Source organism: Hippocampus bargibanti, linkage group LG07 (assembly GCF_051943395.1).
Source record: "Hippocampus bargibanti isolate YZ-2025 linkage group LG07, ASM5194339v1, whole genome shotgun sequence".
Classification (NCBI taxonomy): Eukaryota; Metazoa; Chordata; class Actinopteri; order Syngnathiformes; family Syngnathidae; genus Hippocampus; species Hippocampus bargibanti.
The window spans coordinates 5057279-5079302 of NC_142740.1; the positions used below are offsets into that span (position 1 = coordinate 5057279).

At 42.0% G+C, this 22024-nt stretch overlaps 2 protein-coding genes and 1 pseudogene across 6 annotated transcripts; 1 reads left to right on the forward strand and 2 right to left on the reverse strand.

Moving 5' to 3' along the window:
* The first annotated feature begins 476 nt into the window (after window positions 1-476).
* On the forward strand, window positions 477-3162 carry paics (phosphoribosylaminoimidazole carboxylase, phosphoribosylaminoimidazole succinocarboxamide synthetase). The gene is made up of 2 exons (XM_089000421.1): window positions 477-599; window positions 2687-3162. Exons 1-2 carry the CDS (start codon window positions 545-547, stop codon window positions 3160-3162), a joined length of 531 nt encoding a protein of 176 aa, XP_088856547.1. The 5' UTR covers window positions 477-544.
* Window positions 3163-4539: 1377 nt separating this feature from the next.
* LOC148895250 (uncharacterized) lies at window positions 4540-19814 on the reverse strand. 5 transcript variants are annotated; one of them, XM_089000409.1, is made up of 8 exons: window positions 19674-19809; window positions 16474-16691; window positions 14183-14267; window positions 13765-14085; window positions 13224-13591; window positions 13091-13152; window positions 11614-11673; window positions 4540-5582 (listed from the first exon to the last, which is right to left on the reverse strand). In XM_089000409.1, the coding sequence occupies exon 8, from the start codon at window positions 5248-5250 to the stop codon at window positions 4540-4542; it is 711 nt and encodes a 236-aa protein (XP_088856535.1). In that variant the 5' UTR covers window positions 5251-5582; window positions 11614-11673; window positions 13091-13152; window positions 13224-13591; window positions 13765-14085; window positions 14183-14267; window positions 16474-16691; window positions 19674-19809. The 5 variants fall into 5 exon arrangements, with proteins under 5 accessions (XP_088856535.1, XP_088856536.1, XP_088856539.1 ...); XM_089000410.1 differs by having other exon boundaries at window positions 13224-13626; XM_089000413.1 differs by lacking the exon at window positions 14183-14267.
* Window positions 11513-20258, reverse strand: LOC148895251 (uncharacterized; annotated as a pseudogene).
* Between the last annotated feature and the right edge of the window lie 1766 nt (window positions 20259-22024).

Here is a 22024-nt window from a genome sequence, read left to right on the forward strand (position 1 = left end):
AATCAAGCTACGCATCTCTTTGCAGGATTCAACATGCATCCAAACAGCGTCATATTTGTAAGGCCTGCAGGCAAACCAGACAGGTTTGCCTGTCTGAAACCAGACAGGCAAGGTTTGGTTGAGCGGGAAAGAAAAAAAAGGGGTCATAAGGAGGAGCTGTTGCAGTCTATGTACCAAGCCGCTTCTCAGATTACACTCGTGCCCCCCCCCTCCGCTCGGGAAATAGCTTAAGCCAGTGGCGAGGCCGCTTTCCTGCGAGATGGGCGTCGCTTTCGGGTTTTTAACCGCCTGGTTGCCTTGGGAACTGAGCAGCAGATTGAAAGTGGGGGATGGAGGAAAAGCGTTTTCAGATCATCTTGAAACAGACAACAGAAGAGACGGTTAGGGGGCGGGAAGGGGGTGTGTGGTGAGCTGGCTACGTTGTGAAGTGGGGGAGGGACGAAGCGGTGACGGCTTAGTACGAGGCTCAGAGCGGAGTCACATTGAAGCTGGTGTCGAGGAGGCTCAGCGTCGAACGTGGCTTGAAAGCGACAAAGACCCGACAATGGAAGAGATAGCGGTACATCAGATAGATGGATACACCACCCCAGAACACCAAGGTAAAACTTTAGACAGGGAGGGGTGGGCAATTCGTTTCCCCAAATGGGCTATGGGAGAATCTGGAATGGTTGTTAGCCAACATGCTAATCAGTTATTGCGCCCCAAAATGATCTTAAGTGGTCTGTTATATTAAATGGGGTTGGGGAAGGCGGGCACAAAAAATGTCACCAATACGTAGTATATGAAAGTCTTTGTAAATGAAAATTTGTGAAGTCGATTAGATTCAAATACAGTAAAGTCTCGTTATATCGATATTCTCGGGAGTCGGAAAAAATATCGTTATAACCGGACTATCGATATATCCGATCCTGCGGCATGTAAATTTTCTCCTTGCGTTCATAGAAATAGTATCGTAATAAGCAGTAGTATCGTAATAAGCAGTACTATCGATATAACCGATATCGATATAACGAGACTTTACTGTAATGCTAATAATTAATAAAATCAGAGAGCAAGAGCATGAAAGATGAAGCTATTGTTGACACTCTCAATGTCTGTAGGTGGGTCCACACCGCACTCAACTGTCAGCTGTCAATCAAAACCCATGAGGCCAACGGATAATTTGTATGCCTACAAAGCCCCCCCGTGTCTCTAATTACTGGAATAAATCACATCGAGTAGCAAATTTGGCTAGTTGCTCACGAGTGAATAGCTAGTTGCTCGCTAGCGACTAGCTATTCACTTGCGAGCAACTAGCTATTCACTCGCGAGCAACTAGCTATTCACTATCTAGTGACTAGCTAGTCAGCGCCACCCTCGGTCAGTGTATATGCGACGGGCTTGTCCGTGGAGTCACATTCTAGCTTGCTGTTACATCAGGGTCCGAGACCACTTGTGCTAGACTACAAATAAATGGGGGGAGGGGGGGGCGTGAAATGTAAATTTCTGCACTGCAAGACTAATAGAGGCAAATAAATAAATCAATCAATCAATAGCTAACACCATTGAACATGTTTTGGTCATGCTGATTCTCACGCATCCAAAATAAAGGAAAAAATATATACAGTATTAAAAAATGGTTTTGATCAGTGACTAAAATATATTAGGGGATGTAATGATATGAGCAAATCGTATTTGCTTGTTCGACTAGTGATGCCTGGCTATAGACCAAACTGAGCATACACTGCTGCGAGTCAGTCGTATGAGATTCGACAAGAGACAAAATAAGAACGTCATACAGAGGTTCTAAAATGATGAATCGCTGAGTACAATAGATGTCGATTCATTTTTTCATTGGACATTTAATACAGACGCTCCCAAACTTACAAACGAGATACGTTCCGAACGGTCGTTCGTAAGGTGAATTCGTTCGTAAGTTGATTCAGTGCTATATTTTGTGTATGTTTAAGGTTTATATAAGAATGTTTAAGGCTTGGAAAAGTAACCTGAATTGGTTTGTACTGAAAAATAAACATTCACTAAAATATATGCTCTATAAATGTATGTATATGTACAACTGGAGAGAATACTACGTATGTTACTACAAAAATGTTCGTATGTACCGTTGTTCATAACTCGAATATTTGTAAGTAGGGAAGCATAAAAAACTAGGATGACTGATATAACAAAAACAAACTGAGCAGCAACGTGTCGTGTTTTCATTCTTTGTACTTTATGTCATTGGTTTTCATTGAGCAAAATTTCCCTTGTTTGTACAGACGCTCCCCTACTTACGAACGTTCATGTTACGAACAATGGTACATACGAACATTTTTACACATATTTTAGTAAATGTTTATTTTTGCTCCCAGAGTGTCCGTACCATAATCACAGCTAAAATTTAATGAAAATAAGGGCGAAGGGGCTGTGTATTTTTTGGGTTTTATGTTTACTTTGACAGTACAGTAATTCCTCGCTACTTCGCGGTTCGATTATCGCTGCCGGGCTGTTTTTCGAACCTAAAAAAAAGGGGCATCCACCTGCAAGATATCTCACAATTTTAGACTTTTTAAGAGTCTCTTCTGCTCCATTTTGACAAAGGAAAGGAAGTTGCCTAATAATTATGCACACAGTGTGTATTTATCTTCTGATCGATTGCAAAGGGCCATGATTTGGGGGTCATGTTCTTCCCTATGTTCTAAAACAGGCGTCCAAGTTCACCAGGGCCCACTCGGGGTGGAGGACGGCCGCCACTGGAGCGACGATGAAGTCCGAGCGCTCCTTTGGGTCTGGGCCAACCGGCTCATCCGCGAAAGCCTCAAGAGCACGTTACACAACAAGTACATCTTCCAAGAGATCTCCAACCAGATGCAGCGCACCTTCGGCGTGGTGCGCAACTGGAAACAGTGCCGCACAAAATACAAGAACCTCAAATACGAGTATAAAATGGCCAAGAACAACCACGCGGCCCGCGCCGGACGTAGCGGAAGCCCGGGGAAGTACATGAAGTTTTTTCACGAGGTGGAAGCCATTTTGCAGGACGGCGACCCAGAGGAGGGATTTTTGGGGATGAAGAGCAGGTCGTATGATGGGAAGGAAAGGCCAGTGGCTTGCGAAAGTGAAGTCATCGTCAAGATTGACAATTGTACGTGCGCCGTCTTCTTTACGTCGGACTGGATTTGAGCGAGAAAATGAGATTTTGATTATAATTGGGGCGTGACAATTTGTGGTTCTCGTGCCACACTGGAAGTGAGTGCTCACTGTAAAGCGCCGATGAGCATTTTAAGAGAATTTAAGCATAACATAAAACAAATAGCCCGCCGCCAAAATAAATAGCCACAAATTGGTCAATTCCGGACAATTTTTTTCTACATTCTTAAAGCTAAACACGAATGAAAGTATTGGTAAAGAGTATATTTTAACAATAATTTATGTCATGATTTTAAGTGTTAAGGCAAGGGTCTTGAGCGCGCAACAAATTAATGAATAACTAGTTTTTAAATTTGAAGTAAAACAATAATGACTGTTGTTGTGGTTTACATACCACAAATAGAAATTTTGGTTCGGATTTTAGCAGGCATCATGGAAGTTTGATTTGCTTTCAAGGCCGAAAAAAATTATGTGGTGGGCCAGATTTGGCCCCCGGGACTTGACTTTGACACCTGTGTGTTAAGGGATTCTGAAAAAATATATAGATTTTACTCATATTTTTTTAATTTATTTAATTGGATGGCTCAGATTTTTCTGTCAAATATCGGATATAGCATTGGACTAAAAAATACCCCCTATTTTTTTTTAAATATTCATTGTATTTTCACTCACCCAGGCAGCACTTCATCACGAAGACAAAGATTTATACTGGTCAATTAATAATGTCCATTCATCGTATTTTCATCATAGATGCAGAACTTCATCACCTTGGCACCGAAGTCTTGAAATGATTCACCGTCAAAAATTAGCACGTACAATTAATTAATTCATTGCCAGACGTGCAAAAATGTGTCCACTTCAATGTCAGGGTTTTTGTCATTGTCACTCATATTCAAGGAACCACAGAATATTGAGTTTTAGGACCAAATAAACATTCAATACAGTGTTAGATACTTTAGACTCTCTTCTTTCATCAAAAAAAGAGTTAATTCCTAAGTTATATGGGTCTGGAGTTATCTGAGCTTCAAATGGGGGCGACTGTAGAAAATACAATAATAATCAAAGTCAAAGCTTTATTGTCAAATATGCTAATATGCATGACATACAGCACAGATGAAATTAATGTCCTCTCGGACCCAGCGTGCAAGACATGCAAGGCACTTATAACGTGGCTAAAAAAGACATACAATTGACAACAGACAATACATGTAATTTCTGTATGTAAAGTGAGGTAGTGTCGTATGGAAAGTGAGGTAGTGACATATGTAAAGTGAGGAAGTGACGTACATAAAGTGACGTAATGTCGTAATTGCAAAAACAAACAACTAGAAAGGGTTGAAGTGAGGTCTTGTCTAATGAGAAATAACAAAAAATAGAGTTCAGGATGATCGTACAGCATGTAGCGTGTACTCAGAGTTCGGTGAGTGTGGCAGTGGGAAGGGGCAGGCTGGGCAGGGCTGGGAGGGAGTTGAGTCTCCGGACTGCCTGGTGGCAGAAACTGTCCTTGAGCCTGCTGGTCTTGGATCGGAGACTCCGCAGTCTCCGACCCGACGGCAGCAGGCTGAAGAGGCTGTGGGAGGGGTGGGTGGGATCGCCAGCGATCCGGATGGCTCTGCGGGTGAGGCGGGTGTTATAGATGTCCTGAAGGGGGGGGAGAGAGACACCGATGATCTTCTCAGCTGTCCTCACGATGCGCTGCAGAGTCTTACGGCAGGACACGGTGCAGGCGCCGTACCACACGGTGATACAGCTGGTCAGGATGCTCTCTATGGTACCGCGGTAGAAGGAGGTCGTGATGGGGGTCGGGGCTCCAACTCTTTTGAGCTTGCGGAGGAAGTACAGGCGCTGGTGGGATCTCTTGGCCATTGATGCCGTGTTGTGGCTCCAGGACAGGTCTTCGGATATGTGCACTCCCAGGAACTTGGTGCTGCTCACTCTCTCCACTGCAGCACCGTCGATGGTTAATGGAGCATGCTGGGGGCGCACTCTCCTGAAGTCCACAACAATCTCCTTCGTCTTCTCCACATTCAGACGGAGATTGTTGTCCTTGCACCACGTGGCCAGGCGGCTGACCTCGTCCCTGTAGGCTGTCTCCTCGTCGTTGTTGATGAGGCCCACCATAGTCGTGTCATCCGCAAACTTTATGAAGAGGTTGGAGCTGGGTGATGATGGTGAGCAGTCGTGCGTGAGCAGAGTGAAGAGGAGGGAGCTCAGCACACACCCCTGGGGGGCCCCTGTGTTCAGCGTGATGGTGCTGGAAGTGTTGTCGCCAACTCTGACTGCCTGTGGTCTCCCCGTCAGGAAGTCCAGCAGCCAGTTGCACAGGGAGGTGCTGATCCCCAGTTTGCTCAGTTTATCGGTGAGTTGTTAGGGGATGATTGTGTTGAATGCTGAGCTGAAGTCGATGAACAGCATTCTGACGTAGGAGTCTCTGGTCTCCAGGTGGGTGAGCGCTGTGTGGAGAGCAGTGGAGATGGCATCATCGGTCGAGCGGTTGGGCCGATATGCAAATTGGAAGGGGTCATGGGTGGGGGGGAGGGCAGCCTTGATGTGGTTCATAACTAGCCGCTCGATATTCGATATTCAAGGGAGTCCGAAAAAATATCGATATAACTGGGACTATCGATACATCCGATATCGATATAACGAGACTTTACTGTATATATATATATATATATATATATACAGTAAAGTCTCGTTATATCGATATCGGATATATCGATAGTCCCGGTTATATCGATACTATTTCTATGCACGCACGGAGAAAATTACATGCAAACAGGGTTGGATATATCGATAGTCCCGGTTATATCGATAGTCCCGGTTATATCGATATTTTTTCGGACTCCCTTGAATATCGATATAACGAGACTTTACTGTATATATATATATATATATATATATATATATATATATATATATATATATATATATATATATATATATATATATATATATAGCTAATAAATAGATAGCTACATAGCCACCCAGCCAGCTAGATAGCACGTTTAATGTGACGTCGCGTGTGAATTGTGCACACCCACGCGGCTTATAGACAGGTGGTGTTTATGTGTGTGCAAAATGGGTTTTCCTTTAAAAACATACTGGGTGAGGGTTATAAGGTGCGCACTTTAGTCCAGAAATTACGGTAATCAACTAATTACAGTAAAGTCTCGTTATATCGATATCGGATATATCGATATTTTTTCGGACTCCCTTGAATATCGATATAACGAGACTTTACTGTAATTGAAAAAAAACCTGCTGCCTGTTCAGTCCACAATCCATTTTAGCAACTTACCGTATTTTCACGACCATAAGGCGCATATAAAGGTCTCAGATTTTTTTCAAAATGTGCGGTGCGCCCTGTAGTGCGGACGTATTAGAGACCACCATGAGAAGGACGTGTAGAGAAAACGAGGGGGGTTAGGGGGGTGTGGGCGTGGTTTGTGTATAAACGAACAGGTATGTGTATGCGTATGTAGAACATTGCTGTTTTAACAACCCTGAAAATGGCAAAGAGACATGGTTATGAAGCTCAGTTTAAACTGAAGGCTATCGACTACGCCGAGGAACATGGGAATCGAGCGGCCATGACGTAATACGCAGACATAAGGCAAGGTGGCCGGAGTTGGAGGAAAGATTCGAGCAATGGATCGGCGAGCTAAGAGCGAGCGGAAGGAGCGTTTCGACTGTCACCATCCCGCTCAGAGCAGTAACGCTAGCGGAGGAAATGAAAACTGAACATTTCCAAGGAGGTCCGTCTTGGTGCTGGCGTTTTATGAAACGGTGCCATTTTTCCATCCGGTACGGTACTACGGTAGCGCAGTGCGGCCGGCGAATTATTCCGAAAAGCTCGCGAAAAGGCTTCGTTTCGTGTTGTGCTTGGCTGCCATGCTAACGGAGAGAAACTCCCGCCGATGGTGATTTTTTAAAAGAAAGACTTTGCCGAAAGAGACATTTCCAGAAGGCGTCATTCTTAAGGCAAACGAAAAGGGCTGGATGTTACGCCACAGTTTGCCAATGGATTGTGGATGCTTGGGCGAAGGCAGGGGTGGGCAAACTTTTTGACTCGCGGGCCGCATTGGGTTCTAAAATTCGACAGAGGGGCCGGGCAGGGAGCATTTGGAGGGAGTGTTTGGGCCGGAAATACTAAACCTAAAGCATTAAAGGACAATCGACGCCTCCGGACAAGTTATGTCCATAATTTGTAAAATCACTTCAAATGACTTCGACTGAGCAATTCCACAGCATATAGCTATAGTTTACGTTTTAAGACTTGCGCTGAATATTCATGAAGTCTTGTTTTCGAGTTGATGCCGATGCCCTAAGTGACGTCACGTTTGGACCGCCCCTGACCGAGAAAGCGACACACAATGCATTTTGGGTACTTTGTTTAGTCTGAAAACTCCGTGTTGATGGCGAAATTAGAAGGAAAACACATAAATAACGCCATGGTGAATCGTTGTGTGTTGCACCAAGACAACTATTTGATATTCGCTGACACAAATTCCCAGCTGACAAATCAGCCCATTTGCAACAGAGCTTGGGCACAATCTTCTACATTTTCTGGGTGCTAAATTGCTGTCATTGACGGCTCGAATTGATATGGGAGGACTCCTTGAATCAATTGCAAACATTTATGCTTTCCTCTTCAGAACTATTAGAACCATATTCATAACTGGATGAGTAACAAGAAAACATCTTCTCCGAATCTGAAGCCATTGTTTTGATTCTCGAGCAAGACAAGACGTCTTGGCGTGACGAACAAGGGGGTGGGACCTACTGAAACTGGCCATTTCCGGATTCATTTTGAAGTCATTTTTATTGGTGTTTTTCATTTAACTAAAAATATCAGCCTGCCTGTTTTGGGTATTTTAGATGCTATAAAACGTTTTTCTGATGTCAGTGGGAAACAAAAAAATGGTGCCGGTTGTCCTTTAAATGTAGTGTGTACAAACCTCATTGCACAGTAAGAACACTACAACCCAATTTATTAACTGTCTTCCCAATGTGAAAAATATCCCTGATTAGTTAATAAATTTGTCTCAAGGAATATGCAAGATATGGCGTTTACATACTATTTCGCAGAGGAAATGGAAATAGATTAAAATAACATATGCACTGTGATTTATGAAGATTGCGTCTGTTTTTAATAAGTTTTCATTGAAGGGGCAAAGTCAAAGAAATCAACATTTATTGAAAAATGGAATCACTACTTACTATAATTTGGGCAAGTTCGGCGGGCCGGATTAAAAAGCCTAACGGCCCGTATGTGGCCCGCGGGCCGTAGTTTGCCCAAGGCTGGGCTAAGGTGTCTGCTGGCACGGTGGTTCGAGCTTTCGGAAAAGTCGGTACCGGTAATGTGCTCTTTTTTACCATGTCGACGCATATTGAGTGATGATTCCAAAATGTTATGACTTTGTAATGAAGAAATAAAGTACTACCAAACTCAGTTTTGCTCCCAATCTGTTTTTTTTGTAAATGCGCACACTTGTATGCCTGTGTGTTGTTGTGAGGCGGACGTACGTATGGCAGTAGAGGATATGTACCGCTATATAAAACTTGCGCCCTATCAGCCGGTGCGCTCAATGTGCAAGTTAAATACAGAAATGGCACACATAAATGAGACTGCGCCTTTTCACACGGCGCGCCCTTTGGTCGTGAAAATACGGTCATATTTTCCAGGCGCTTTAAACAGCATGAAGTTGCCTTATTGCCTGTAAAGGGCGGCTAAGCTGAAGAAAAAAATTAAAATGGCGGAGGGGAGGTTTATTGGGTGGGGGTACGGAGTACCTTCACGCAGCTAACGGGCAGCTTGGAAACACACAAGAGCGAGGAGATGCCGCCACGTGTGCACACACACAAGTGCAGTTGGAAAAAGGGGAGCACCAACTCGAAAGTTGTACCATCTCAAAAGAAAAAAAATGTCTTTCTCGGATTTTAACCATCGTCGTCCAAAACAACGACGGAAAACTTTAGTGCGCAATGGCCAGATGTGATTTTTTTTTCAGACGGACATTTCAATTCAAATCGTAGTTTAAAGGAGAAACGACCGTCACTTTTTTGTTTCCTAACTGACATCAGAAAATTGTTTTCTCGCGTCTAAAATAGCCAAAACACGCAGGATGATATTTTTAGTCAAATGCTAAACAATAAAAATGACTTCAAGATGAAACCGGAAATGGCCAGTTTCTCAAGGTCCCGCCCCCTTTGTTCGTGACGTCACGCCAAGACATATTTCCTTGCTCAAGAATCAAAACAATGGCTTCAGATTGGGAGAAGATGCTTTCTTGTTACTCATCCAGTTATGAATAGGATTCAAATACAGTAAAGTCTCGTTATATCGATATTCAAGGGAGTCCGAAAAAATATCGATATAACCGGGACTATCGATATATCCGACCCTGTTTGCATGTAATTTTCTCCGTGCGTGCATAGAAATAGTATCGATATAACCGGGACTATCGATATATCCGATATCGATATAACGAGACTTTACTGTAGTTCTGAAAGAGGAAAGCATAAATGTTTGCCATCGATTCAAGAAGTCCTCCCGTATCAATTCGAGCCGTCAGGACTCTAATGTAGCCTCGCAGAAAATGCACAAGATGGCGCACAAGCTCCGTTGGAAATGGGCTGATTTGTCTGCTGGGAATTTGTGTCAACTAGTATCAAATACAGCCAAGTCTCGTTATATCGATATCGTTTATATTTATAATACTGCTTATTACGACACTATTTTCATTTCCCGTGGACATTACTAGTCTTTTTATGTATAATTAGTTCCGTTTAGTACGATAATCCGGTTACCACGATGCTCTTTTTCATCTCCCGCCGGCCATTTTGCTATGTTTATATCAATACAAAAGATACTTTACGGTGAATCGATATTTGCTCAGGGGTTTCTATACAGTACCACCATTATCGAAATCTGTATTGGTCGCGCCATTGGTCGACTTGGTCACGTGACTTGGTGACGTGAGTTTGTTACGTGACCAGCTCCTAGCGGACGACATTTTCTACCGTCTTCAACAATGGCGACAACAATGGCATACATGTTTGCAATCGATTAAAGAATTATATGTGCCATTTTGAGGCAACATTGGGGGAACATCTCTCACCCCCCAAAAAAAAGAGGCACAAAATGGCGACCTCCTGTTACCACCTCCGTTTCTTATATGGCGCTTGGATGCCCTCTTTTGGCGGCTTTTGGACGCAACACGCTTCTCAGACCAAACATACTTCATCAACGGAAGTAATGTTAACGTTGCAGTTTTGGTTTTTCATCCATGTATTTAATTGTCTAGCATTCAGATATCTTTATCGCTTGCAACAATCACTGTTTTTTTTTCGTGGTTTCGTGTGAATAGAATGTGAGGATTTTGCATTGGTGGCATTTTTGAAAGGAAATAATCATTAAAAAGTGTAAAGATGTTTTTATTTTATGCATAAGTTTATTTTTCACTTCACTACTGTACAAAAAGCATGTTAGATACGCAATCCATGAACCCAATGATAAAATGACACGCCATATCAAAGATACCCTGTTTACGTGTTGCCCCCCCGCCCTTTAATGCAGTTCGGCGCAGGACGGATATATCGACATTTTTTCTAACTCCCGAGAATATCGAGACTTTACTGTAGTAGACTTGGTGCAACGATTCCCCACTGCGGTATTTATGTGTTTTCCTTCTAATTTTGCCATCAACACGGATCAACACGAAGTTTTCAGACCAAACAAAGTACCCAAAATGCATTGTGTGTCGCTTTCTCGGTCAGGGGCGTTCCTTCAGTGACGTAGGGTGAGGACTCGTCACCAACTCAAAAATAAGACCTCCTGAATATTCAGCGCGAGTCTTAAAAGGTAAAATATAGCTATATGCGGTGCAATCTTTGTAAAATACGCTCAGTATAAGTCATTTGAAGTGATTTTACAAATTATGGACACAACTTGTATCCTGGGCGTGATGTCACAAACAAGGCAGCGGGACTTTCTGAATTTCCGGGTTCATTTTTTTTGCAGATTTTGGACACTAATTCATTTTTATTGGTGTTTGGCATTTGAATAAAAATATCATCCTGCGTGTTTTGGGTATTTTAGATGCTATAAAACGTTTTTCTGATGTCAAAGATAGGAAACTAAAGAATTGTGTTGGTTGTCCTTTAAGCTTGTACTTTAATATTGTGGACTTACGTGTGAAGCAGCCAGCCAAGAAAACAAAAATTGTAGCACACAAAGGGGGGAGCGGCCGAGGGGTATACACGAGAGGCTACGCCTTGTTGGATCCTCGTGTAATTGAGTGAAAATGTTGATGGTGGGGTTGGTGGGGGGTATTCACGAAGGGTTTGAAGCCATAACAAGCTGAGTAACTTTTGGCATCTAGTTGAGCAACTTGAAATAAAAGCGCAATGTGCCATTTACGATTTATTTTGTATCTCATTATTTGTGTAACAGTGCAAGACAAGAAAAAGAAGTCGTACCTTTTTGTTAAAGGCCCAGATCTTGTCCCACTCCATGTTCACCACTGACCTGGATCCACCCTGCAAATGGACAGAGATTTTTAGCGTCCACTTCATAATACATCATGTGTGGAAAAGAGGTGAAGAAGTGTGTCCAGGCAGGCTGGAGCGGCTGAAGAAAAATCAGTCAGGTGTGATGTGTGATCGAAGGCTTTCAGCTAGGATGAAAGGAAAAGTGGAGCCATGATGTTTGGACTGGAGACAGTGCCACTGAAGAAAAGACAGGAAGCAGAGCTGAAGATGTTGAGCTTTTCTTTGGGAGTGACCAGGTTGGAAAGGATCAGGAATGAGTACATTAGAGGGACAACTCATATTAGAGGCTTTGGAGAGAAAGTCAGACTGAGATGGTTTGGACCAGATGTCCAGAGGAGAGAGAGTGACTATATCGGGAGAAGGATGCTGGGTCTTGAACTGCCAGGCAGGAGACCGAGAGGAAGACCCAAGAGGAGGTTTATGGATGTGGTCCAAGAGGACATGAAGGTAGCTGGTGTGAGAGAAGAGGATGCACAAAACCGGCTTAGATGGAGGACATTTATTCGCTGTGGCCACCCCTGAAGGGAAAAGCCCAAAGGAAAAGAAGAACAAGACTTCATAATACATCATAAATAAATAAATAAATAAATAAATAAAATATCAAACAAGAATAATAAAAAAAGAATTAAAAAAAATAAAAGATGAAAAATAGAAGATACATAATTAAATGATGAATGATGATGAATCCTGAATAAGAAAAATAGATAATAGCTAATAAATAAATAAATACATCAAAAACAAAAAACACAAGATAATAAAAAAAGTTAGAAAAATAATAAAAAATAAGATAAAAAAATAAAATATAAGATAAAAAATAAGATAAATAATTAAATGATGAATAATGAAAAATATGAATACGTAAAATACCTAATAGCATACATTAAAAAATAATAACTAAATAAAATTTAAAAAAATAAAAAAAAAAAATCAAAACAATAACAAAAAAATAGTAAAACTGAATAAAAAATAAGATAAATAATTAAATGATGAATAAGAATATGAAAAATAGATCATACCTAATACATAAAAAATAACAAAACAAAAAAAACAATAAAAAATAATAAATTAAAAAGAATATAAATTAATAATAAATTATAATAAATACTAATTAATTAAAAATAATTTAAATAAATATAATACATCATAATAATAATAAATTACATAAATAAATAATAATACAAAAAAAATACAAAATAATAAATTAAAAAGAATTAATATAAATTAATAAGAATTAATAATACATTCTAATAAATAATATAAAAATAATAATTTAAATAAATAATACTATATCATAATAAATAATAATAAACAAAGACAAAAACCCTGGCCCTGGAGTGTGCTCATTTTTGCACATGGTCTGGCAATGAACGAGTTAAGAAAAACAGCACTGATGCAATGGACATACCCGAGCTGCGATAAACCGTTTCAGTCCTTCCACGGTCATCCCTCTCCTCAGCACGCCTCTGACTGTGGGGAAGCGGGACGATAGTGGCCCCGTGACATGAACTTGTGCATTGTCCAAAGAAGCCGGACCTCACCATCCATCCACGTATCCCTCCTCCACAAACCACGTGAGCTTGCGCTTGGACAGCACCGTGTTGTTCAGGTTGAGGCGGGAATACTCCCAGATTTGAACAGTAGCCCAAATTGAACTGTATAGTGCCGCTTTGCAATTTTTTTGATGATGATACTAGTGCAGCGTGTTCGACCGGAAACAAATTCCTTGTGTCTTCTCCATACTTGGCAATAAAGATGATTCTGATTCTGATTCTGATTCTGATGTACGGCTTCCTGAGCTGTAACGCGTCGATGAACGCGGTCGTGATATTCGGTGGGCCTCAAGGCATGAGTCACGTTCTCTCGGCTGTCCACAATAGGGCAGGAAAAGTCGTAGGTTGGATAGACACTGGAAGAAAGCCAAGGCAAGGTTGGAACCATCCCCTGCCACGTGCATAAAACGGCTAAATTGTTTTTGGAGTACAGTAAAACCCTGGCTTACAAACTTAATTGGTTACCAGAGTGTGTAAGGCGAAAAGTGTCACATTGTGGTGCAAAAGCAGCTTTGTGTTTGCTACGTACTGTTATTCCTGCACTTGGACTCGCGACGCTGCTCCCGCTCCACTTTTATTTCCTCAGGGGGTGTGTCATGGATGTAGGCTTTGCCCTCCGCCATCAGCTGCATGATGACATGGAAGTGGTCGCTAGTATAGGTGAACTGGTCCGGTTGGATCTGTAGCATGGCCACGTCCTCCAGGATCACCTGAAGTCACGTCAACTACCATTGTCAACTTTGAAAATTCACAAAAATTTCCCAGCAGGTTAGCTCCATAGAGGTCCAGACCCGGCGCCACCCGCGCCAAGTATCGGCTGATGGAGTTGGCATCACTGAACTGGATGGCACTGCAGACACGACAAAAAAAAAAAAAAAAAAAAAAAAAAAGAACAGTTATAAAACTCTTCCACGGAAAGTGTTGGTGACAGAAGTTGTCCTGCTTACTGAGAGACGTGAAGGCGGGTGTCTTTGCCTTCCCCCACTGACAGTTGCACGCTTCCTTTCACATGCTTGGCGGTCAGGAGGGCTCCTAAAGACACGGGCATGGTGTCAAAGCCAAAAAAATGAACACTGATTCTTCTCCAGTACTCATGACAATGATAAGTGGTGGTATTTTTTCCTACACGTAAAATTGTGGATTATATCTAACTATGGCATCACTGTCCAGTTAAGTTAAAGGACAACCGACACATTTTTTTTTGTTTCCTAACTGATCTCAGGAAAACGTTTTATAGCATCGAAAATACCCAAAAACACACAGGCTGATATTTTTGGTCAAATGCAAATGCAACACCAATAAAAATGAATTATTGTCCCAAAACTACTTCAAAATGACCTCGGAGATGGCGAGTTTCAGAAGGTCCCGCCCCCTTGGCGGGACGTCTTGCCTAGCTCGAGAATCAAAACAATGGCTACAGATTCGGAGAATATGCTTTCTTGTTCCACATCCAGTTATGAATAGGATTGAAATAGTTCTGAAGAGGAAAGCATACATGTTTGCAACCGATTCAAGGAGTCCTTCCGTGTCATTTTGAGGCAACAGGAGGTGGGGGGGATTGTAGCACCAAAAAAGAGGCAGAACGAGGCGACAAAGCTCTGTGTAAGATTAATTCCTTACACAGAGCTTTGTCGCCTTCTTCTGCCTCTTTTTGGTGCAACACAAAGTTTTCAGGCCAACTCAAAAACAAGACTTCCGGAATATTCAGCGTGAGTCTTAAAAGGTAAACTATAGCTATATGCGGTGGAATCTTTATCAAATACGCTCAGTAGAAGTCTTAAGCGTCTTTCCATCACGTCAATGTATTTTGCTGTATTGTTTTTTGTTTTTTTTTTGTAAACCGTGTGTTACATCCAAAAGCCGCCAGCAGAGGGAGTCCAAGGTCCATTGAAGAAATATATCAGCCTGTGGAAACGGGCTGATTCATTCCTCACAGCTCGGTGGCCATTTTATTGGCTCTTTTTGGGTGAGACAGAGGAAGTGCTGGATGGACAACATTAAGGAATGGACAGGCTGCAGCTTCCACACCCTGCTACGAACTGCTGAAGACCGAGAGCCTGGAGATCTCTGACTGCCCAGACGTCCATCATGTCACCCCTACGGCCTTCAAGGCCAATGGAATGAGTGAGTGAGTCCCCCCCGTCCGTTTGCCTAAAAATGACAGGGAATAAATTCTTTAATCGATAGCAAACATGTATGCTTTCCTCTTCAGAACTATTTGAATCCTATTCATAACTGGATGTGTAACAAGAAAGCATCTTCTCCGAATCTGAAGCCATTGTTTTGATTCTCCAGCAATGCAAGACGTCTTGGCGTGACGTCACAAACTGGGGGCGGGACTTTCTGAAAATGCCCAATTCGCAGCTCAATTTTTTGCAGATTTTGGACACTAAGTCATTTTTATTGGTGTTTTGCATTTGAATAAAAATATCATACTGCGTGTTTTGGATGCTATGAAACGTTTTTCTGATGTCAGTTAAAAAACAAAAAAGTGACGTTGGTTGTCCTTTAAAGTTAAATGGCTCTTCCTGCTCTTCGTCACTGACCGTGAATACATTGTGATTAATTTAGTGCAATAAAAAACATGTATCCGATTATTTCGTTAAAACTATCCATTCGATTATTTGCGCTCATTCGGGTTAATTTACAGGCTGATGCAACACAGGTGAAACTTGTTACACTTTTCATTTCACGTTAAAATTATTGTTTTTTGAATCGATAAACTACGAGCGTGGAAGTTATCGTTATTTAAGTGGAACATTTTGGTGTTGTCGTGTCAAAAGTAGCTACCATTATTCATTTAGCGGTTTTGAGTGCCACGACTAATGGATCAGTAACTGGTTGACGTACACGCCCCGCTCATGGATGCTAAAGGTGACTTGAATTCATATCAAAAACGGTGTTATAATTGTGTTTATTCATTTTTTTGATGTGATAATGTTTGAAAGAGACCAGCGCACATTCTTCCATTACACTTAGTGTTGATTTTACTATTGTTTTTATTTGCTTTGGTGGTGCAATTAGCCTTCCAAACTGCTGAAACGAGATTTTTTTTTGGCCCAAACAAATAATATAAATAAAGATATCAGGGTACAAAATAGGGTAAATGGCTACTGATGACAATGTGTTTTGATCCCATCGATGGACACGTACCCGTGCTAATAGCAATTTAGCAGCCTAGCCAGTGGTTCCTGGTGTCAATTATTCTTTAAATTTTTCACCATGAATTGCCACTCACCTAAAGGCGGGTTGCTCGTGTTGATCATCAGGTTTAACGCCATGGTGTGCTATAATAGCAATCTCTCCGTGAACGAAAAGAGCCTACGACTATCAAATCTGATGGTATGAAATGGAAACCAGACAAGGTCGCCACACTGCGCGGCAAGAGGAGCGTGGAGATGACGGCGGTGCTTCTTCGTGGTTTGGTTTGTCTACCACATAGCTCACTGTTCCCACCTGGCGGTAAAAAAGGGAAATGTCGCGCTCGTCCAGTGGCAAACTTGGAAATGTTTGAAACAGACATCTGATTAATTTGACGGGCTTTGCTAGAAAAACAAAAAACGTTTTGTCGATCTAGAAATATTAATATGTTTAAATAATGTATGTATTTGTTGAAATAGAAACAGGGTAGATCAGTAGAAGTTGCTATAAGTAATCGTTTTTCGTGGGATTTTCCAAGATATGCAGTTTATGATGACGTAGTACACATGTTTCCCTTCATGCTGGTTCTTGAAATTTCCGAATAAGGCAACGAGAAACGGGGAGTGGGGGTGGGAACTGATTGAAGTTTACGCTCTTTTTGCTAACACTACAGTTTATAAAGATGAGTAGGTTGTATTTTTATAACTCATAGAAGTGGTAGAATAGATATTTTTCTCCATAACTGCCAACTTTCAAGCATAGAAGAAGAAGTAGTATTAGCATGTATATTTCTAGAGTTTGTAATGATATTTCCTCGTATTCAGTGACAGCCATTTTGGATTTCTGACGAAAATCTGCCTGCATTCGATCGTTGATATTTGCTCATTTATATTGTGAATCTCTATTCTGAGTTTCTACCCGGATATATATATTTTACTCTCTACTACTCTCTCCCTATGCTCCTCTGTCATGGAAGTTATTTGATTTTGAAATACATATCTACACCCGCCACATTGTTAACTCCACATCAGCAGCGTGACTTTCAGGTAAAACATCAACATAAATGTAGTAATTTTATCGCTCGTATCTGTTTTCACCATTGATCGTCATTTTATGAGAGTTTGCATCCACAATGGAAAGGGTTATTTTCCTGATTAGATTATTTTAATCATAATTCTATACTGTAATAACTTATTTTTTGTCATATTTTGCTTCATTGTTTAGTATTTAGGATATGTACCATGTAGTGTTTATTACAAAGTAGTAGTACAGTGATACCTTGGCTTACAAACTTAATTGGTTCCCAGACAGTGTGTCAGGCGAAAAGTGTGTATCCCAAAAAATAATTTCACATAGGAAACCATTATAATGAGAATAACCCGTTCCTCGGTCCCCATAAAACATAGTTTTCTACTTTCTAATTTTCTAAGCTTTACAACTACACAAAATATATTTTATTTTGTGTATAAAAAATGTGCTATGGTATTATAATGAAATAAATAAATTGTACTGTATAATAAAGTCATTTTATTGACCTTTGTGATGGTCGTTGATGGCTTGATGGAATGGAGTGGCCGCGTTCATCAACGTTAAAAACTTGATGAGGAACGGAGCCTTCTTCTTTCACCATCTTGAGAAATGATCCCTTGTAGGTGCTTTCTCTGCGATAATTTTACCTAGTTCCTCATCAATTGTGTTCTATTTTGCTGGGTTGATAGCTTTTTGCATCAAGTGTACAGATGGCTTGTGCGGGTTATTTGTGGAGGCTGATTGATGGGACTTTTAACCTTGCAGTCTACACTCTGCCTTTGAACTATCAAAGTTGAAACGAGGGCAAATCTCACTGTTTTCTATCCATTTTGTCCCTCTCTCTCTGTCGTCTGCCTGTCCCTTTAATGTTTAAACCACCTCCCCTCACCGCTGCGTTCTTGACCAATCACGTGGCTTTAACTGAAGACTGGGGGTGGGGAATAGAGGACCAAAACAAGCCGGCTGCCGTTTTGTTGTTCGAAGAACAGGCTCGTTTGCGAACGACACCTCACTCATTGTGGCAGCTCCGTGTGTATCCCGAAAAATAGTTTGTACGCCAAGGTAAAATTTTCATCAATGTAAAATTCGTAAACCGGAAAGTTCGTAAGCCTAGGGGTTCGTAAACCGAGGTATCACTGTACTTATATTAGAGACAAATACACTCAAAAATACGTTGAGGTTTTTTTAGTGTGCGTTTTAGAGAAGTGTGCGCAGGTATGTCTGAGGCCAGCCAACACGGCAAGTGGACCGTCTCAAGCAGCGACGGACGAGGACGACGATGAGCTTCCTGCAGTCAAGACGTTGTCCAAGCCCCCTCCAACGACCTTCTCAAACCAGACCTCACCTCCTTCCGCAAAACTTTTCTTTGCGATGTTAATTTCCTTCGTCAGCCTGTCTCGGGTGAGTTTGTAAACGGCTCGATCGCCGCCGCTTTTAAATGCGGACTCTTTCTCTTTCCTAACCTACCTGAGTTTGGGAGTGAACCATGGCTTGTTGTTGTTGAGGGGTGGGCACTCCTGGTCCTGGAGGGCCACCCTCCTGCATGCTTTCCAAGTCTCCCTGTTACAATACACCTGATAATCAAATAATCAGATAATCACCAAGCTCTGCGGAAGCCTTACATTGAACCTGCTCATTTGAATCAGGTGTGTTGCAACAAAGAGACTTGGAAAACATGCAGGAGGGTGGCCCTCCAGCACCAGGAGTGCCCACCCCAACAATGTTGTTGAATGAGCGGAAGGACTTTTTTGGTACACACATGTCCTCACAGAAACTGATGGATGATGTTACATACAGTGTGTGTGTGTGTATTCATCCAATGTGCCCGTTGACGTTTCAAAGACGCTCCAATCAGTGCAGTCTAAGCATTCTTGTAGCGCTAACTTTGCTTCATCTGTCCATTTTTTACTGTCTTGACTACCGGTTTTACACATTTGAGTTTCTGTCTCTATGTGGGAATTAAGTGGATTAAATAGTGGTCAGAAAGACCCAAAGCTGCACGCGCAACAGATCGGTATGACTCTTTGAGTGCTGCGTAATAATGATCTAGAATGTTTTCTCCTCTGGTGAAACAGTCAATATGCTGCTTATATTTAGGAAGTTCGCGGTTTAAACGCGTTTGACTAAAATCGGCCAAAATGATCAGAGGTGACTCTGGATGTTTTAGTTAGAGTTTGTTTACATGGTCCGCTAGCGTTTGTATACACGCGTTAGCATTAGCTTGTTTCGCGATGTACACGGCGACGAGAATAAAGGAAGCCAACTCACGTGGCGAGTAGAATGGCTTGCAGTTGAGAGACGGCGATTCCAAGCCAGGGCTGCAGTGTGCGTCGGTGCACCATTCTTCGTTGATGTAGAAGCATATTCCGTCGCCTTTGGATTTCTGATTGCTCCGTGTCGCGGTCGGCTCTGAGGAGACGAAATCCGGGTTAGGTGTAGCGCGGAATCCTGGTGGCGGTCACTGAGCACAGCGCAGCAGAGCGGGCAAATGTTTTATTGGTCTTTGTGAGAAGCAGAAGTTCGTCCATCTTGTTTGGTAGTGAGCGTAGATTAGCGAGGTGGATCGATGGGAGCGGCGTTCGAAATCCACCCTGCCGTAGCTTGACGAGCACGCCGGCTCGCTTGCCCCTCCTACGCCGGCATCTCTAAGCTCCGGACAGAGCTCCGGACAGAGCTGCTACGCCGCTCGCGAGCATCCCCGGTGAAAATAGTCCAAGAGTCGATTCCCCAATGCTCAGTAACTCTTCCCTCGTGTAACTGAGTCGCGTAGGATCGCAAAAAAACAAATAAAAATGACAAAACCAGGAACAATACTAGGGAGCGTGTGACCGAGGCTGCCATTCGCGGCGCCATCTTGATGACGTATCAATAATTATAAAATAATATAATTGCGTTTTCTTTCTTGAATCTTACAATTATGATGGGAACACTGACAAAATGACACCAAGTTAGCTAGCCAGATAACTAATAGCTAGCTAGCCAGCTAATCGATAACTAATAGCTAGCTAGCTAGTTAGACAGCTAATAGATAGCAAATAGATAGCTAGCTAGGTAGCCAGCAATGGTGACCCCGTTCAACGGGGAATAACTCAAATAGATCAAGTTAGCTAGCTAGCTAATAGATGACTAGATAGTTAGCTAGTTAGACAGCTAATAGATAGCAAATAGATAGCTAGCTAGGTAGCCAGCAAATAGATAGCTAGTTAGGTAGCCAGCAGCGGTGACACCGTTCAATTGGGAATAACTCAAATAGATCAAGTTAGCTAGCTAGCTAATAGATGACTAATAGATAGCTAGCTAGTTAGACAGCTAATAAATAGCAAATAGATAGCTAGCTAGTTAGGCAGCTATATTGAAATACACTAAATTGTGTACACACCCATTTGAATCCTATTCATAACTGGATCAGTCACAAGAAAGCATCTTCTCCGAATCTGAACTCTCTTGAAGCCATTATTTTGATTCTTGAGCAAGGCAGTTTGTGACCCGATGTGACGTCACGAACAAGGGGGCGGGATTTTCTGAGCTTATTTTGTGACCATTTTGGGACGCCTTTTTATTGGCGTTTTGCATTTGACAAAAAATATCAGCCTGCGTGTTTTGGGTATTTTAGATGCTATCAAACGTTTTTTCTGATATCAGTTAGCAAACCAAAAAAAATGGTGTCGGCTGTCCTTGAAGTCTAAATAATGCAAAGCTAAACGCTACACACTTACACATTTAATTGTGTCAAATGCCGTAAAATCTCAGTGAGGGGTTGTCCCCTGGTGGGGATTTTGAGAGTTGACAAATCAAAGGTAGGGGGCGCCCCTGCGATATGGAAATTCACCACGGAGGTTCGATCACTCAGCAAAGATGTTGGTTGTTTGCTTTCTTGTTTTTCAAAAACTCACTCACGGTGGGATTCCCCCCCCCCCCCCCTCCTAAATGGGCTACAGAGATGACGTGACACCATTTCCCTGTCATCTGTGTTTTCAGCACAAGGTTCAAATGGGTTTTTTTTTTCTTTTCAACTGATTCGACCTGATTACACCTGTTCACTTCGAGACACGTGGCATTTGAAGGTGGGGGAACTATCAACTTCTGCTTCTTCTCATCAAGATGATTATAGTCAAGGAACAGAATTCAAAATGTCAGACAGAGCAAATTGCAGCGCAGGAACTGCAGTAAAAGCTAGCAACCACTCATTTGACGACAATGAGGTTAAAATCTTCGCCAAAGAAAAGAGATGCTTTGAAAGGGGGAAGCGGTCAAAGAAGCTATTTTCATCAAATAGCAAAAGCCTTCACTAAATCGCCATGGTGGCGTGAGTGAGGTTCAATTTGGATCGTTCGCACAACAGACTTATTAGGCAACATAGGCTTAGTTATGCTGATGAGGTGATACCAGGGCAAACGGGGAGATCAGGCCAGTCGTAGACCCCATAATCAGGCAGGACAATAGAAGTAATCAGTGTAGCCTCAGGGAATGGTCCTCTGCTCCCCCCCCAACCTTAGAGCATAGTCTGGCACCGTCACGTCTGGACAGTAGGGATATATATACGTATATAGGGCCAAAACTACCAGCAAATTTTAGTTAGCTGACGAAGCCTCTTGGATAAGAAGCGAAACGTCCGGCAC

Bases quoted from the DNA above. Each gene is read 5' to 3' on its own strand.
- paics (XM_089000421.1), top strand. From the start codon at position 545: ATGGAAGAGATAGCGGTACATCAGATAGATGGATACACCACCCCAGAA. The intron at 600-2,686 runs GTAAAACTTTAG...GTTCTAAAACAG, and splicing joins CACCACCCCAGAACACCAAG to GCGTCCAAGTTCACCAGGGC.
- LOC148895250 (XM_089000412.1), bottom strand. From the start codon at position 5,250: ATGGTGGGCCTCATCAACAACGACGAGGAGACAGCCTACAGGGACGAG.